At 37.1% G+C, this 17,374-nt stretch overlaps 2 protein-coding genes across 2 annotated transcripts; both read right to left on the bottom strand.

Annotated features, from left to right (window-relative positions):
• Positions 1-4,754: 4,754 nt before the first annotated feature.
• On the bottom strand, positions 4,755-6,234 carry opn1lw2 (opsin 1 (cone pigments), long-wave-sensitive, 2; the record flags this gene model as incomplete). Its single annotated transcript, XM_082155570.1, is given in 10 exon segments — positions 4,755-4,853; positions 4,967-5,206; positions 5,297-5,386; positions 5,388-5,463; positions 5,545-5,685; positions 5,687-5,711; positions 5,797-5,836; positions 5,840-6,001; positions 6,005-6,066; positions 6,135-6,234. Coding segments are annotated over 10 exon segments (1,035 nt in total).
• Positions 6,235-8,050: 1,816 nt separating this feature from the next.
• LOC309487607 (uncharacterized protein) lies at positions 8,051-15,615 on the bottom strand (the record flags this gene model as incomplete). Its single annotated transcript, XM_082155328.1, has 12 exons — positions 14,415-15,615; positions 14,115-14,283; positions 13,783-13,948; positions 13,039-13,278; positions 12,813-12,902; positions 12,217-12,223; positions 9,873-9,956; positions 9,163-9,459; positions 8,904-9,072; positions 8,570-8,735; positions 8,248-8,487; positions 8,051-8,149 (listed from the first exon to the last, which is right to left on the bottom strand). The coding sequence occupies exons 1-12, from the start codon at positions 14,803-14,805 to the stop codon at positions 8,051-8,053; spliced, it is 2,118 nt and encodes a 705-aa protein (XP_082011454.1). The 5' UTR covers positions 14,806-15,615.
• Positions 15,616-17,374: the final 1,759 nt, after the last annotated feature.

A 17,374-nucleotide genomic window follows, 5' to 3' on the forward strand; every position in this document is an offset into this window, starting at 1 on the left:
TAGAAAATACGTCGTTAAAGCGAGACATTTAACTTTTAATAAAGACTTTTAATGTATTGCAATGTGCAATAAAGCCTTGAATTCCATTCATAGTCAATGAGAATGTCGAGAAAGCATTGAACAATTGTATTGTCCTGGTATGGACCTAGCCTATATAATTCGATGTCCAAAATGAAGTCCTGAAGTCTACTCACGTAGATTTGTAATAGAATAGAATAGAATAGACATCAGTATTTTTTTTATGATTCACACTTTTTATTGTTTTTCCTTCAAACTGACAAAACAGTCTACATTCCATTTTTACAAATATAGGTGTTTTATCAACCCCCTCCCCCATTACAGACTCATCAAACACGTGTAGCCTAAGACATAATTAGCCTAGCCTATATGTCGATTGCTAGAGTAAATCCACAAAAACAAACACTTGAGTAAAATAAACTTGCAAAAAACAATAAAATAAAACTATGGAAAAAGTTATTCAACAAATATGCTATGAATACACATCAGTAATATACACATTGAATAAAATGTCATATATCTTAAGATGCTATAGAAGAGAGGTGGTAATTTAATAATAATACAAAGTTTTACAAAAGGGTTTCAGGTGTACCTTATGGCCAATCAATAAAAACAAAGAATCTAAATTGTTTGTTTGATTGATTTTTTTATTTGTTTTATTCTTTAAAATGAGCATAAGCTTTTCTATTACAAAAAGGTGCATTATTTTTCATTTGTTTAGACATTTTTGTCACCATAACCAGTAACTGACTGAAATTATTGTGCACGTAAATATAACAGCATGTCCTCACAATTATTTTACCCTGAACCACAGTCAAGTAAGATAATTACCACAGTCAAGTAACCCCTCTCTACACTCACACGAATGCCCTCATATATGCACTCAACAGTGTTTTAACCTAATGAGTTCCGTCATATAAGCTTCCTAGCAAAAGTCTTGACTTTACTGGCCAGGCTAGGTGAAATCCTCTATCCGCTTGATGTGGAATTGAGCTTATATGAGATTACAAGATTTTACCATGGCTTCATGTGCTCTATCCTTTCTAAAAGCCTTGCAAGACACATTCTTGGAAATTCTATTCTATTTCCAATTCTATGAATCTTCTTGAAACATATACGTGCAGTTATGTTTTTTTTAGTTTTTTTTTAGAAAGTGATCTATCCTCCTTGTCTTGTTCTTCTCATCTGCCCATCAACTTTACATTGGTTTTCAGTGGTGCATTTTAACAGTGGGCTGAAATAATAAAGATTCTAAAATGGGTAAATAAACAATGCCTCTATTCGAAGTCTATTATAAATGACCTCTATTTACAATTTGTGAACAGTGTCGACATTTGAAAGCGTTTTCAAATGCTGCTCTTGTTTTCAGTGTTTCATTTTCCTGCATTAATTATGTTCTTCAGAAAACAATGAAACAATATAACATAAAAAAAAAAGTTCTTCACTGTTAGACTTTTCAAGGGTTTTTTACAGTAACTTACTGGCAACACTGTTGCCAGTAAGTTACTGTAATTAAGAGTTACAGTACCAAACCGTATTTCAGTTTTGTGTAATACAGTGCATTACTGTAAAAACGAAGCTAATCAGTACAGTGCATTACTGTAAAAACTAAGCTAATCAGTACACTACTGTAATTATTTTTATTTGTACTAAATATAAATTAGATTTGATAATTTTGATATATGATTAATTTTATTTTTATCCTACATAAGTACTACTTTCATACAAACCAATTAGACAGTTATCACAAAATACAATTTTTTTATTTAAAACATTTCATATATATCACAAAATAAACATGCCAATGCTGGAAATGATGTGTGAAATTTTTACACATTAATGGGTAAGTTTAGAGACAACATTTTTTGTGTTAATTTTAACTCATTCATTGTGTTAATGATTTTAACAAAGTAAATATGTCAGAGAGGTTAGCACAAAGATGTGTAAACGTGTTAAATTAACACATTATGTGCTGTCCTTCACTGCAAACATTTTTGAAAACATACATAAAATCATAAATAAAACATTAGCATTTGACTAAATGAATGTAGAGTCATTGGTTGTTTAGCTTATACAAGTATTATAATGAAATATCAACCATTACATTCATAAAACTGCAGAATATAAATACATTAAGCATTCAAAAAGGAAATGTCCAAAACAGGACAAAACACAGTTCTTTTCACAATACAAGACACATAACCCCACCTTAAAAATAATTTCACTTATTTCCAAAAATGTGTTGGATTCATGTACACTGGTGGCCAAAAGAAGTATTTAAGTGTCTTAATGTTTTTGAAAGAAGTCTCTTTGATGCTCAAGAAACATTTATTATTATTATCAATGTCTGACTGTCTACTCCATCTTTTCTACAGCATAGGAGTAAAAGTCATCATCAAAATAATCTTTAAAAAGCCAACACAATGTTTTTGTCCACCTTTGTGAATAAATGAACTTCTCCAAAGATTGGTTCCTGTTCAGAACTTGATTGACAACATCAGAGTGTTCCCTGGTCTGCATGCGTGCCCACAAACACAAATGTACTCAGTCCTTCAGAGGAGATCCCGGTTCCAAAACTATATGAGAGAGAGAGAGAGAGAGAGAGAGAGAGAGAGAATATTAGTGTCACATTATTTTTAACCTCCTTTTTTGTTAATTTTTATTATTATTTTCACAAAAACTTAATATATATTTGTAAACAGCTTTTGTCAATAAATAGCATACAAAAGAACTAAATTAAATTATGCCAGATTAAATTTTAATACTTACAAATCCTAAATTCTGTCCAAAAATGCTGAGATGCATAGAAAGAAGTTGAACGACTGAAATAGATGATTTTAGCCCATTTCAGCTTGTCTGCAGTGAAGGAGTACCTGTTTGAGACAAATACACAGTAAGATACATGCAAGAAATCACTGTGTGATGATCGTTCTCCTTCCTACAGTAGTTAACCCACCTGTGCGCTGATATTAGGACCTTCCTAGTCAGGTGGAACTGCAATGGTAGAGTCGCTGGCTAATAAAATATAAAAATAATGCAAAAATATAAACTTAAGTTGTTTAGAATGCTAGATTTGGTCTGAATGAATTAGTGAGAGTTTTACTGCAGTGCTTACCTGGATACATTTAATCTGGTGAGACTGAACAAAGACAATGGTCCATCTTCTGATTGGTTCATTTGCTGTGTAATAAAGTTAGACATAATGCAAAGGTCACTTATTTGATATAAAGTTAGCCAATTTTATAGAGATTTTATAAGATATTGTTAGCTACCTAGTCTGCACCAGTGGCTCAAAAGCAATTTTCACATAGTGTATGCTAATCATTTCAGCAAACTTCTCAAAATATATCACAAATGGGCTGGCCTACCTCTGGAATCTTGCTAAGTCACTGGCGCGAATTGGCGCTTTGTTGCAGTTGACTTTAAACACAAAAATGGAAGTAAATATTAAATTCCATAAAAATAAAAATAAACTATAATATGGTATAGTTTGCAAACTAATGCTAAAACTATAAAGGTTCTCATCAGTAGGCCAACATTAGGATATAAACAGAATTTCACATTAGTTTATTCACATTTATTGTTAATGTAAACGCGTTGCTCGTTGGCATATTTTAACTCGACAATTCAATAATCTAACAAAGTGTGTAAAATGAAACGTTAGCTCAGTTTACCATGGTAAAGTTCGTTACCGCCATGTTGACGACGAGTAACGTTAGGCTAACGTTAACGTTATAACATACATTAAACTGGGCACAATCCTGTCAACATACACAGAATGTTTTTTTTTTTTTTTTTTTTTTTTTTTACCTTGCTTGCTGATCTCTCTCTCGGTGAAGTGAATTCCGTCTCTTCCCCGGGCCAGACACGAACGTCGCGATCCAACAAAAGACAGACCCCATTACCTACACTGGATGTCTGTCTGACGCGACACGACAAATCCCAGACAGTATAGTGATGCGCCGCGGCCGTTATATTTCAGACGTAGTCCGATACGAGTCCAAGCGCTCGCACTAGTTCTTACAAGGGATAAACAGGTTTGCATTTAAAGGTCCGGTCGCTTCAATGTGTCCAATATAGACAGCCTCTGGCTATTATAGCGTTGTAGACACGTGGTGTAAGGCAAAAATTAGGAAATAAAAAGCACGGTGGAATGGTGCCAGCCAGAGAGGCAGTTACGTCAAATACAGTAGTATACAGCAAATTTAAAAAATACAGTAAGTCTCTGTATGTGGTGTTAGACGTCACAGAAAATGCCCATGATGCAATTGGAATCACAGTTATTTACTGTAAAGAGAAATAGCAGTATAATACTGGGGGATTTAAAGTAAATAACTGTAGAAATTACAGAAAAGTCTAACAGTGTTCTTTTTTAAAATTTGTAAATCCATCTACAAAACATAGCTCTGTGACAACAACTTTTTGTTAACAATTTTTTTTTACATTATTCATTGGACTGTTTTTGAATATATATTACATGTTTCAGCATATTTGCATATGAGAAATTAAAAGATTATGAAAGATTTGAGTGACATTCAAACATCATTGCATTGCAAATAAATCTTTTAAGGTCTTGCTAAATGATGTTCAATTTGAGTTCAACATTTCCCAGGACAGTAAAAGTTTCTTTCAGAAGACTTTTAGCAACATTTGTTGTCAAGACTATTTCAATTATAAGTCCAGTTCTCAGAAACCCGTTTTCTCTTGTTCGGAAGGAGCTATAAATTACGTGAGGTTTAAGCCAGAGCCACAGAAGACCCTTCTGTTTTGGATGTGGACACTTCAGATCCGTCATCAACTTTCTTTCCAAAGAGCTGCATGATGCATTCGCGGAACTGCAAAAGCAAAGACAGTTTCTGATTGTTGACCTACCAAAAGCAGTTTAAAGTAACTAAAGAATAAGCCATACACCTTCACATTTGAGTATGCCCATTCAATGCAATATTACCTGTCGGTTCATGAAGACATAAATGACGGGGTTGTAGATGGTGGCGCTCTTGGCAAAGTAGGCAGGCAAGGCTGCTGCCAGTGGATGGAAGGAATAGCCTGGGTTTGTGGCTGCAAAGCAGGCGAAGGAAGCATAAGGACCCCAGCAAAGGCAGAAAGCAATGATCATGACAACCACCATTCTGGACACTTCCTTCTCAGCTTTCTTTGTGGACTCAGAATCCTTCTGTTGCTGGGCGACCTGCCAGAGACGATCGAAAACAAGCTCAGTTCTCCATAGCAAACAAAGTGAAAAATTTCCCTGTAAAGGTTTCATAAAAGATTAGCTTACAGCATGAATGGCCAAGTATACAGCAATGTAGCAGAGAATGATGATGGAAAAAAGGAAGATACAACAGGTGACCACTAGGACAGTCATGTAAGGACTGGACACCGGGGTCCTCGCTTCCTCCAAATACATCAGGACCGCAGGAGGTCTTCAGACCATGAGGCCAGTATCTTTAGAGCAGGGAAGATTTTCTTTATTTGTGACGGAATCAAATCATTTACAATGGAAAACTATGATATTTCAGTCCTTACCTGCTCCAGCCAAATATGGGAGGTGCACACCAGACAGCATTCCGAACCCAGCAGAAGATGATACCACCAGATGCCCATTTACCATCAAACTTGACATTTCCAAATGGTTTGCAGACGACCACCCATCTCTCCCAAGAGATGAGTCAAAGACCACAGACCAGCGATACCTGTTGATTGTAAGATATCATTAAAAAAGTTTTGGTCCACATTATTTGCATATTTATTTGCTTCCTATTGGCAGTAACTTATCACGTACAGACACAGTGTAGCCCTCAAAGACACACATGGGATGTCAGAGGATAAAGTAGCCGAAAACCTGGTTGATCAACAGAGTCTCTGCTAGATCAGTTATAGCGAGGTTGACCAAAATCCAGTTGAGAGGGTGACGGAGCTTCTTGAATTTGGCCGTGGCCACCAGCACATTGGTGAAGGTCGAGGTGACCATCACGAAAAACATTCAGACTGTTGCAAGGTTGCACACCCATCGAGGGGCAATATGGTGGTTGGGTCCCTCAAAGGGATCTGAGAACAGATGAGATATTATTATACAATTTTCCTCTTCTGCAGCTGTGTTCCTGAAGATAAAATACCCCTTGTGTTATTACTGTTGGTGTAGATGAAAACAGACTCCCTTGTTGTGTCGTCCCCTCGTCGTCTGGCAGCATACATCACATTGGCCCACTCTGACATTTTGTAAACCCTGGAGATCAAAATATTGAGATTTATTCACAATAACCCATTTTTATGTGACCAAAAATAGTAAATGTTGCAGTGGTTGTACCCGTCATAGGATTCTTCTGTTGGTGGTCCCTCCTCCTTTGCCTCTTATTTCTCTGTTTGTGGTAGAAATTGGAACTAATAAACTGGCAGACGGTGTCAGAGGCATTTACCAGCTCATCGCCATAAAGACTTTCTGACTTGAAGCGAATCAAGGCTAGCTGGGAGGTACAGCTGTCTCGCATAACAGGAAGTGCCCCCAAATCTGCATAGGAAGTATGGGCATTAACTTCTGTTCATGACCTTACACGATGAAAGCACACATCTATGCATACATTAGCCCCCATACATTAGCCCCCACATGGATACTCAGATTCAAAAAGGTAAGACTTTGATTTGAGGTTAATCTTCCGAAGCAGTGCTTTTAGTGTCACATTCCAGTTGAATTTGCTTAGCTCCCTCAGGCTTAAATGGAGGAATTGAACTTGACTTGCTCCTCTTATTTGCAGACTTCTAAGTAACTTTTAAGCTTTAAATCCTTTCTAGCACAAAAAAACAAAAAAACAAACATTAAATTGAAAGTTATTTTCCTTAAAGTGGATTTTTGTCTGGGTGTCTTAGGGATTTCAGTGCAATTTCTTTATTTGCACTTTCTATTAAATTAAATCTATAGGGAAAGTGTACAAAAGTGAAGTTATAGGGACTAATTTTTAACAAGATCATGGATCCTTTTCACATTTCCAGGTTAGGAATGAATGCAGAAGTAGGCCTAAACTATAGCAGAATAAATGTCTCTAGAGGTACGTGGGATACCACAGCAAATATTATTTTTCCATTCCCATTTGCTTCAGCAAAAAAAATAAAAAATAAAAATGACTATTGCATTTCCAAGATTTTCTAAAAGAGAAAAAACATATAGAGAGATGGATTATGGCAGTCAGAAGCGATAAGGATGTCATATTTTTAGTCACTCATTCAGCATTAGTAACCTCCTTGTTGTGTTAGGAGGTAATGCCAGGGGAATATAATAAAGTATAGCGATAAAAATGCACATAAGATACAAATTTTAAAGTTTCTGTACATGAAAATGATATGCGAAAATGCTGTGAAAGGGACCATATCTTGACTATTTCGATTGATGCCCTATGGAGACCCACAATGAAATAATTTCAGAGAGATGTGCATGTGTAATAAAAGACACTGAGAACAGAACATTTATTTTGCTGCTTTTTTTTTTTATTTTCATCAAAGAAAAAAATAGAACCATATTACATGCTGTACATGGGCAGGCCTCTATCTATCAAACACATTTTTTTGTCATTTTTGTTTTCTTGCAAGATGGCTACAAAATTAAGATTACAGAGATATTATTACATTGCCACTGAACAGCAATTCAGCAGAAATTGTACATTACAATGAGGCGATTACTTTTTGCTGTTAGTTAAACCACGCTGAGTGTCACATTCCCACAAAGCAGTGCTATATATAGGCATACAACCTTCTGAATAGTCAGTGGATGGAGTATCATGGACAAATGATTGTGTGACAAATGAATACCATAAAAACTGTAACATCATTCCGGTAGATCTTAAGCCACGGGGCCGTTGAGCAAGTAATGTGTTAACACACAGTGCCATGCAACAAGGTATTCCCCATCACTCCAAGGGAAATATCTGGAAGCAAAGTTGTCGAGATACGTTGAGGGTAAACAAGGAATATAAAAAGTCCCATTTTCATCTTTTTTCCCATGTCTGACTCAAGACCATTGCTCTGAGATCTGGTGTGCAATTTATGCAGGAGCCACAGAGGACACTTCTGTCTTGGATGTAGACACCTCAGACCCATCATCCACCTTCTTTCCAAAGAGCTGCATGATGCATACGCGGAACTGAGAAGAAAGAGAAATCAAGATTATTTTCCAAAGATTCATGCAAGGTTTTCTCATTGTGCTCAAGGTTTGAGCTTTGTTAAACAGCATTGACTTACTTGTCGGTTCATGAAGACATAAATGACGGGGTTGTAGATGGTGGCGCTCTTGGCAAAGTAGGCAGGCAAGGCTGCTGCCAGTGGATGGAAGGCATAGCCTGGGTTTGCAGCAGCAAAGCAGGCGAAGAACGTATAAGGACCCCAGCAAAAACAGTAGGCAATGATCATGACAACCACCATTCTGGACACTTCCTTCTCAGCTTTCTGTGTGGACTCAGAATCCTTCTGTTGCTGGGCGACCTATTGGAAAGAAATTATAGATGCTTAGTGCCTTTTTAGAAACTGGAATAAACTTTTGAAAGCAGTGAAGGAGACAACTTACAGCATGAATGGCCAAGTACACAGCGATGTAGCAGAGAATGATGATGGCCAGAGGGATGATACAACAGGTGATCATTAGGACAATCATGTAGGACTGGACACCGGGGTCCTCGTTTCCACTGAATACATCAGGGCCGCAGGAGGTCTTCAGACCGTGAGGCCAGTATCTGAAAAATAATGGATTTGAAAGATCCACATATATGCTTGTGTGGAACTTATTTGTTGGTCTTACCACCCAAAGAATTAAACGATTTCATGATGAATTACTAAGATATAAATGTACGTAGCTGTAAAATGCCTTCATTAGTTATTGATCATTTAATAAGTAATTTTACCTGCTCCAGCCAAATATGGGAGGTGCACACCAGACAGCAGCCCAAACCCAGCAGAAGACGATGCCACCAGTTGCCCATTTACCATCAAACTTGACATTTCCAAATGGTTTGCAGACGACCACCCATCTCTCCCAAGAGATGATAGTCAAAGACCACAGAGCAGAGATACCTGTTGATTGTTAGATATCATTAAAAAACTCACAAAGTTTTGGTCAAAATAATTTGCATATTTATTTGCTCCCTATGGGCAGTAACTTACCACATACAGACACAGTGTAGCCTTCAAGTACACACATGGGATGTCCGAGGATAAAGTAGCCAAAAATCTGGTTGATCACACTAATGGTGCTGGCCAACAGAGTCTCTCCTAGATCAGCTATAGCGAGGTTGACCAAAATCCAGTTGAGAGGGTGACGGAGCTTCTTGAATTTGGCCGTGGCCACCAGCACCAGGCCATTGGTGAAGACCGAGGCAATGACCACGAATATCATCCAGCATGTTGAGATGTTGTATACCCATCGAGGGGCAATGTGGTAGTTGGGTCCCTCAAAGGGATCTGGAAATGAGAAATAAAGAGCAGTAATATTATCATCTTGAAGGAGTTCTCGCCTGAAGCCTTTGTAACCAACTCTCATTATTCTGATGCTCCATATTCATCAGTCTGAAATTGTTCTCTGGCTATGTTACTTCTGGCCAAAATGCATAGAGAGTGCTAAGGTCAAAAGACCACACATTTGAAGTTTAAGAGTAAGACTGCCAAAATGTTCAGTCCTATTACACTGTTACTATTGCGGAAGCTTTTAAAGCCCACAAAGACGTTCACTTAGCTTTATCATTCTAACAGAATAGCTACGAATGAACAATTTCCTATACATTTTTTGTCAACATATTCAATGCACACAACCTACCTATTTAAACCTACTCAAATTACAATTTAAAATAGAAATAGAAGAAATTTTAAAAGCTCACCTTTGGTGTTATTGCTGTTGGTATATGTGAACATTGCTTCTCTCGTTGTTTCATCTCCCCTTCGCCTGGCTGCGAACATCACGTCTGCCATTTTTGGAGCTTGTTATATAGCCCAAACCTGTAGTTCCTTAGCTGCTGTAAAGGTCTGGGCCTTTGTGCTTTTACTACCTTCTGTCTCTGGCCGACTCACACCGACAGACTTTGGGCTCTTATCAAAGTGCTTTTATATGCAAAAAAGGAGGATGCCCTGGCTTACAGGGTGGAGAATTGTTGAGGTCAAAACAGGTATCAGGAGCAGAACAAAAACTCATTCATTAGGCTTACAGGAGACCTAAGCTACTGTTCCTTCCTAGGATTGTTGAAGCCATCACAGGTAAACCAAAACATAGTGTGCGGTGGTGACCTTTGGCAAGACCAAGAAGAGTGATTAGAAGGTGACGGCCCTTTGATGCTTTCTACAGTTTTAATTTTAGGCCACTGACCTCTTTGTGTTGTCCATGACTGAAGCTTCGTGTGCAGTATTACTGTACAGCACACTTTTATTAAAGAGGCATGAGATCATTATTGCAAAAAAAGCAACAAACAAATCCATTGTCATTCTCTGAAATAGCACCAGATTAGAGTGCTCTGGCTCCTTTGTTGGTGCTCCGTACAACAAGAGCAGAATATAAGAAACATTCCATATGGGATTTTAAGTTAAAATTTAAATTCCAATAATAATGTTTCTGAGGCGGTACTCTTTCGAAAGGTACTGATATGTACCATTTGAGTGCTAATATAAACCTTTAAGATGGTATGCATTGCTTAGGTGTAAATAAGGTTCAAAGGTGTACCTTTTGAAAGGGTACCGCCCCAGTGACAGCTTTTGTACCTTTTTTTCTGAGAGTGACACACAAAACATTTCAGCAGAAAAAGTTGTTTTTGTTATAATCTTTTATCTCTATCAATTAAAGAGGCTTTTTTCATAATTCAAAAGATTTCGACATTTCAAAACACCTAATTTTATCAAATGTAAATAATGACAAAAAAGACTGCATAACTTGGCTAAAGAGTATTTTATAAAGGACATAAATTTTTTTTCATTTATATCAATTTCATTGTAAACACCGTGCCACACAGTTCATGCCCAAAAACGCTTAATCATTCATATTATCTCATGTCCAATTAAAACAAATGTAACACAGTTTCAATCATCAGTATGTGCAGGGTAACTGTAAGTCAGACATCTAGGTTACGGTCCAAGTCCAAATCAGCTTATTGGGACAACTGGGGTACCCAGGTACCCTCATGAGATCCTAATTAGTATTGACAAGGATGCAGCCCAAACCTTCCTAATCCCAATGGATTGATGGTTCAGTTTAGGGAAAGCAGGGTTTATCTTAAAATCTTGATGAGGTCAGTTTTAATCTCTCCCTGTTTCTGACGATAGGCGTTTTCTTTTCTTTTTTCAGCCATCGGCTTCTCCATCTACTGTGGCAAAGTGGAGCAGGAGGAAGTGAACACTAGAACGTGAACAGAGGGTGAGGATGGAGCCAACACGAAGACGAGAGCAGTCTGTACACTTTTTTACTCTATCAATTGTTTCCTTTTCATTCTTAAAATTGCAGAGAATTGTACTGATATGTATGTGTTTATCCAAAACGAGTATTTGCTCGTTTTGATCTTTTACACTTCCTTTTAAAGTGGAAGCTTATCGAAATAAATTGAAGTTTAATAGACTATTGGAATTAATGTACGCTTTGCGGGATTGAGAGTCAAGGGTCACTGTAGTGTTTTTTGTTGCTATTTCACAGTGTAAATCACAGATATTCAGAGATGTAGTTGAAAAGGATGTTTTTCAGAAACAGATGGATCAGAAAGTATCAAGGGGCAGCACTCAGTCAGTCCTATGTCTGGAATTCCGCTAGTTCTGAACTATTCGTGATTGGCAAAAGTTCACTACTAGCAGAACTCGGATATACAACTGAATTCTCAACGAAAGCTCAAGATAATAGTTTGGTCTCACATGGTCTGCCATTGGACAACTGCTATATTCATGGTATTTAGTACTGAACGTTTATTTAACAATTTTTACATGTTTGAATGGAATTAATCCATAAAATAGATGTTAATCTAACATGGGCAAAACTTTGCTTTCACTGCTCATTGTTTCTCTAACATCATTTGTGGTTTAATTTCTAGATTAACTATATTGATATTGTTCTTGTATTTATTGTGTTAGGCTAGTTTGGAAATGACAACGGCTAATTTCATATTCTTTCTTTGCACTTGTATCTTGATTTGAAAGTGAACTGCTTATTGGATGAAGTACAAGAAGAAGTTAAGGTGAGTAAGCAATTAATACATTTCTTCTGTATTTTTAAAGAGACATTGAAAATTAATTCTCATTATTATTTTTTAGTGAATTAACAAAAAGGATTAATTATTAGCAGTTTTGCATATCAGATAATAGTCTGTTTGACTTTGCTTTTCAGACCATCCCTGGATGTGTTACTCCATTTCTCATAACTGAAGGGCTACGGACTTGATTACAATCAGATATGAGATACTTCTCTGTTTTCATGTGTTAGTTGTTGTAAAATGGTGTGCTCACTACAACAGTCCATTTAAAACAGGAAGAAATAAGACTAATGTAATATAATTCATATAAACTTGTATGTCACAACTCTTGAACTGATAAATTTACCACCACAATTCTTTCTTTCTTTCTTTGCATTTATTGTACATTTTTAATGATAACAATGAACTTCTACTCACTCTACTTGTTCAGCAAGTCAAGACCAAGTTACAAAAATGTTGACATTAAAAGCAAAAATTCCTAGTGTGTCTATGTTTATTATTTACAATCAATGAAAAATATTTTTTCACTGCCATGCAGCAGAGTGGTTCTGTCCGCAGGATGAGGTTACATTAAGAATGGGTTTATTTCTCTGGTGCAACAGAGGAGACCTGGGTGACCTGAGATGAAGAAGAAGCCTCATCTTCCTCAATATTCTTGCCACAGACCATCTTCATCATACAGGAACGGAACTGGGTTTCAAAAGAAATGAGTAGCACATATTATTAAAAGTGATTAGTTATGCCATATGAACATGGCATTTAGTACTGTAGCCTTATGGGAAAAAACTTCAACAATACAACTCCAAATGTACACATAATACTATACCTGTTTGTTCATTAAGACGTAGATGACAGGATTGTACACTGTAGAGGCTTTACAAAGGCAGGATGGTATGGTTGCCAGTCTCAGGTCAAATGGTTCACCACGGTGGGAAACTACCCAGATAGCAAAGCAAGCATATGGTCCCCAGCATACCAAGAAGCCGACCACCATCACCACCACCATCTTTGTCACCTCCCTCTCTGCCTTCTGGGTCGAAGCTGAATCTGCTTGAGCTTTGGCTGCCTGGTAGGACAAACAAGGGATTTTAGAGCAACGGGCAACATGACCACAGTAACCCATTCATAGTCTCCATCTAGTGGACAGGGATGTGCATCCCAATGTGGCAGAGCAATGAAACACATTTATCATTTATCTATGTAAAAAATAAATAAATGATAAATTGTATTTTTATCAGTTGTGTTAGGATTTGGACCAACTAAGTAAAAATGTTAGTGTGAAGCTTACCTTCAAAATAAGAAAAGTGTGCATTTAATTTTAGCATTTGAATGTTCACTTTCCTATCTAGTTTTCAGATCAAAATAAAGAACAGGAATTAACTTAATATATAAAATAATATGGTTTCGTGGTTTTAATATGTATTTAATATATATTAACTGCCATCTCAGAACCACACTACAGGGTGAAAGGGATGATCCGAATTAGCCAGGTTTTGGTGCTGGAAATGAGATTACTTGAAATATCAGTCTAAATTACAACACTGTATGTTTGCATAAAATTTGTACTTACTAATTTGAGTGTGATGAGCAGCTGACCATAACAGAACACGATGGTGCTGAAAGGAACCGCAAAGCAGAAGCAGAACAAAAACATGACATAGGATTCGTTGTTGTATTTGTTGTTAGTCGTGTACCAGTCAGGTCCACAAGAGCACTGCAAACCTTCAGGGATGTACCTGTAAAACAAATCTCAGTGAGGTTGATGGGATAGACAACTCTGCACAATTCAATCAGAGTACTTCACTCAGGGACTTGAACAAGTTGTACAGGAGTGGGGGAAAAAAGGTGTTAGGCATTGATTTTTGGCATTGTGTCTTCCTCAGTGTGAGCAGTGGGACTTACCGGCTCCATCCAAACAGTGGAGGGAATGCAGCTGACGATGCAATACACCAAGGAATTATGCAGCCAATTATGGCATGATGGGTCTTGAAGGTAAAGTTCCCAAGGGGTTTGCAAATGACCAGCCACCTTTCAAGTGCCACCACAGCAAGAGACCACAAACTCACCATTCCTGCAACAACAGAGAAAAAAAAATGGAAAAAGGGTTTGGTGAAACCATCTTAAATCACAATGTCTATTAACTGCAGTGAACTATAACAGACTAACACAGAAGCATTAAAATGATGTGGATGCATGTTATACCTCCAATTGTTGAAGTGAAGCCCTCCATTATACATCCTATCGGCCCGAAGATAAAGTACTTATGCCAGAAGGCGTAGAATGCTACAGAGGAACCAAAAACGGACACCCACAGGTTTGAAATGGCAAGGTTCACAAGAATATAGTTAAGGTGAGATCTGAGTTTCTTGTATTGAATTGTGCAAACAATGGTAAGGACGTTGATCGCAGTCCCTGCGATGAAAAGGAAGAGCATAAAGATAGCCATGGCCATGAATACGCCATGGTGACCCAGGTGGTCCTGGGGGACCAGGAAAGGACTGTAAGCAGAAATATTGTTGACATCTAAAGCGATGGGGAGGTAGAAGTCCTCTTGAAACTCTGGTACTGCCTTCATCTTGCTTGAAACTGGCATTCACTCCACCGAGAACGCTGTAACACCTTAAAGCTTCAATCAATTGTGTTATTTCCTTCTGTAGATTACTGCAGCATCGCAAAAAGAGTCCAACCCGTATCGATGTAAATTCTCTCTTCGTTGAACACCAGATGAAGGCTCCCTCAAACTACTGTCAAGTGATCCCTCTTTTATAGGGATCCAAAAGATACCATTTTGCTCCTCCCAAATGGTCCTGATGGAAGGATTTGAGGTTTGTTGTCATCTACCAAACACACAGGCTCTTGTGCAGGCACACAAATACATGACAAACAGATTCAACACATGCAAAACTACATTTGTGCAGTGCAAGACACACAATTCACTTAATCTCATTTCCAGCACCAAAACCTGGCTAATTCGGATCATCCCTTACACCCTGTATTGTGGTTCTGTGTTAGAGATGGCAGTTAATCTGCCGCCCAGAGCAGATAAAGCAGCTAATCACTCGTTAACCCCTCTTTAATCTGCTTCCCATCGTATTATCTCCAGCTTTGAGCCTGGAATCATGGCCTTTGTGAAAAGCCTTAAATACTTGACAGCTGGATTGTCCTTGACACTCGTCTGTATGGGTTCTTGTGTCAGAGCCGAGAAAGGGACTATTGGAAGTGAAATGTTCACAACTTAGTGATGAACATCTTGTACGGACAAAAGATAAAATAATCATGAATTTGAGTTAGCAAATGACATTAAGCTACTTTAAACTCCAAAACAGAAGCAAAAAAAGAGGTCACTGCTAAATGCTGTGAAAAAAGAAGCTTGTCAAGCAACTAAATCACACATAATTATGATTTTTTAAATAACGTTTAAAGAATTCAATTGTATTGATCAGCAGCAATAGCCTATTTTCAACATTTGGTTTTTTCATTAACAAAAAAGCCTGTTCATGACAGTTCATTATTTTATGCTAATTAATGTTCTGTATTTTAATTGAACAACCTTAGCTAAATGAAAGTTGAAATGGTTCATTAACCATTAATTAATTATTTAATAAATTAATTAAATTTACAAAAAGAAATGTAACACTACACTTGTATGCAACACTTATAAAGACAAAAGCTCACTAACATTAAATAATTGCACAAATATTGCACAAATAATGAGGTTAATAATCACATTATAGTTTTAATAAAAGTTACAACAAGGCATAGAATTACATATTTATTTAAGACTATACCAAACATATTTTGTTATATGAATATCTGAACATGCAATAGCCTATCAAGAGAAAGAACAGATCCTCTGCTTAAAAAAAACTAAAAGTTTCAAAACTAAAAGCTAGCTGAATGCATTCTTTTTTTATCAACACTTGAATGTCGTAAGTTTTATAAAAAAGCAACATTTTGAGCAAAGAGCTGAGAAAATCACGTTTTTGTCAAAGACTGCACCCAGATCGGATTCATAACGGTGATCAAAACATAGATGGAGTAGATTGAGTATCAACACCCCCTGGTTGCACCATCCTAATCCTCATCCTTGGTTGACATTTCATTTGGTAACATTAGGCACTTTTGATTATGTTCAATGTTTATTATCGCGTTATTTTGCATCTGCCTATATGATATCGCTTGTTTCTGCTTCTTTTTCGCCTGTGTTTTGATCCGGATATTCTGTACTCTTTCAGAAGATGTGTCAGCGGCGCCCCCAACCGTATAACAGACGGCAGGTAAAAGAGTTAATTAAAGACCCACTGAAGTGCCTTGAAACGTGCAGCATTATTCAATGTGCTGTTCGTGTGACACTAACTTGAAACCTGACTTCATTTGCCCCAATGGAAAGCCTATTTACACGGTCTGAATTGTTCCCTATCCCTAGTGCATATGCCATTCATGTAGAAAAGAGTAAATGTGTGAACAAGTGACCATTTTAGTCGCAGCTTCAACATCTATTTGGGGGCGGGACGTTGTAGATTCTAGAGAGCATTTGATTGAACAGAATCTCTGATGAGAAGTTGAAGTGCAGAGTGACCATTGATCCATTTTGGCAGAAGTGAGAGAACATACATTTTGAATGCTTAAATGTGACCCTGGATCAGAAAACCAGTCACAAGTAGCATGGGTATATCTGTGGCAATATGGTCAAATATGGGTCAAAATTAACGATTTTTCTTTTATGCCAAATATCATTAGGATATTAAGTAAAGATCATGTTCCATGAAGTTATTTAGTAAATTTCCAACCGTAAATATATAAAACATTTATTTTTGTGAGTGAATGCAGCACAATCGCACTTTAAAGGCAATGTTCTCAATTTTTTTGCACCCTCAATTTCCAGATTTTCTAATAGTTGTATCTCGGCCAAATATTGTCCAATCCTAACAAACCATACATCAATGGAAAGCTTATTTATTGACAGCTTTCAAATTATGTATAAATCTCAATTTCAAAAAATTTACCCATGTGGTCCAGGGTCACATATCTTCTAAATGCAAATTTTGTCAATGTTTTGGAGCACACTAGCTTATAGATAACAGTAATACTAACATATTCATAAAAAGCCAAACAACTTCAATTTTGATTTCATGGGGACTTTAAGGCAGTCACTAAGCTTG

This window comes from Leuciscus leuciscus (genome assembly GCF_965113295.1).
Source record: "Leuciscus leuciscus genome assembly, chromosome: 23".
Taxonomy (NCBI): Eukaryota; Metazoa; Chordata; class Actinopteri; order Cypriniformes; family Leuciscidae; genus Leuciscus; species Leuciscus leuciscus.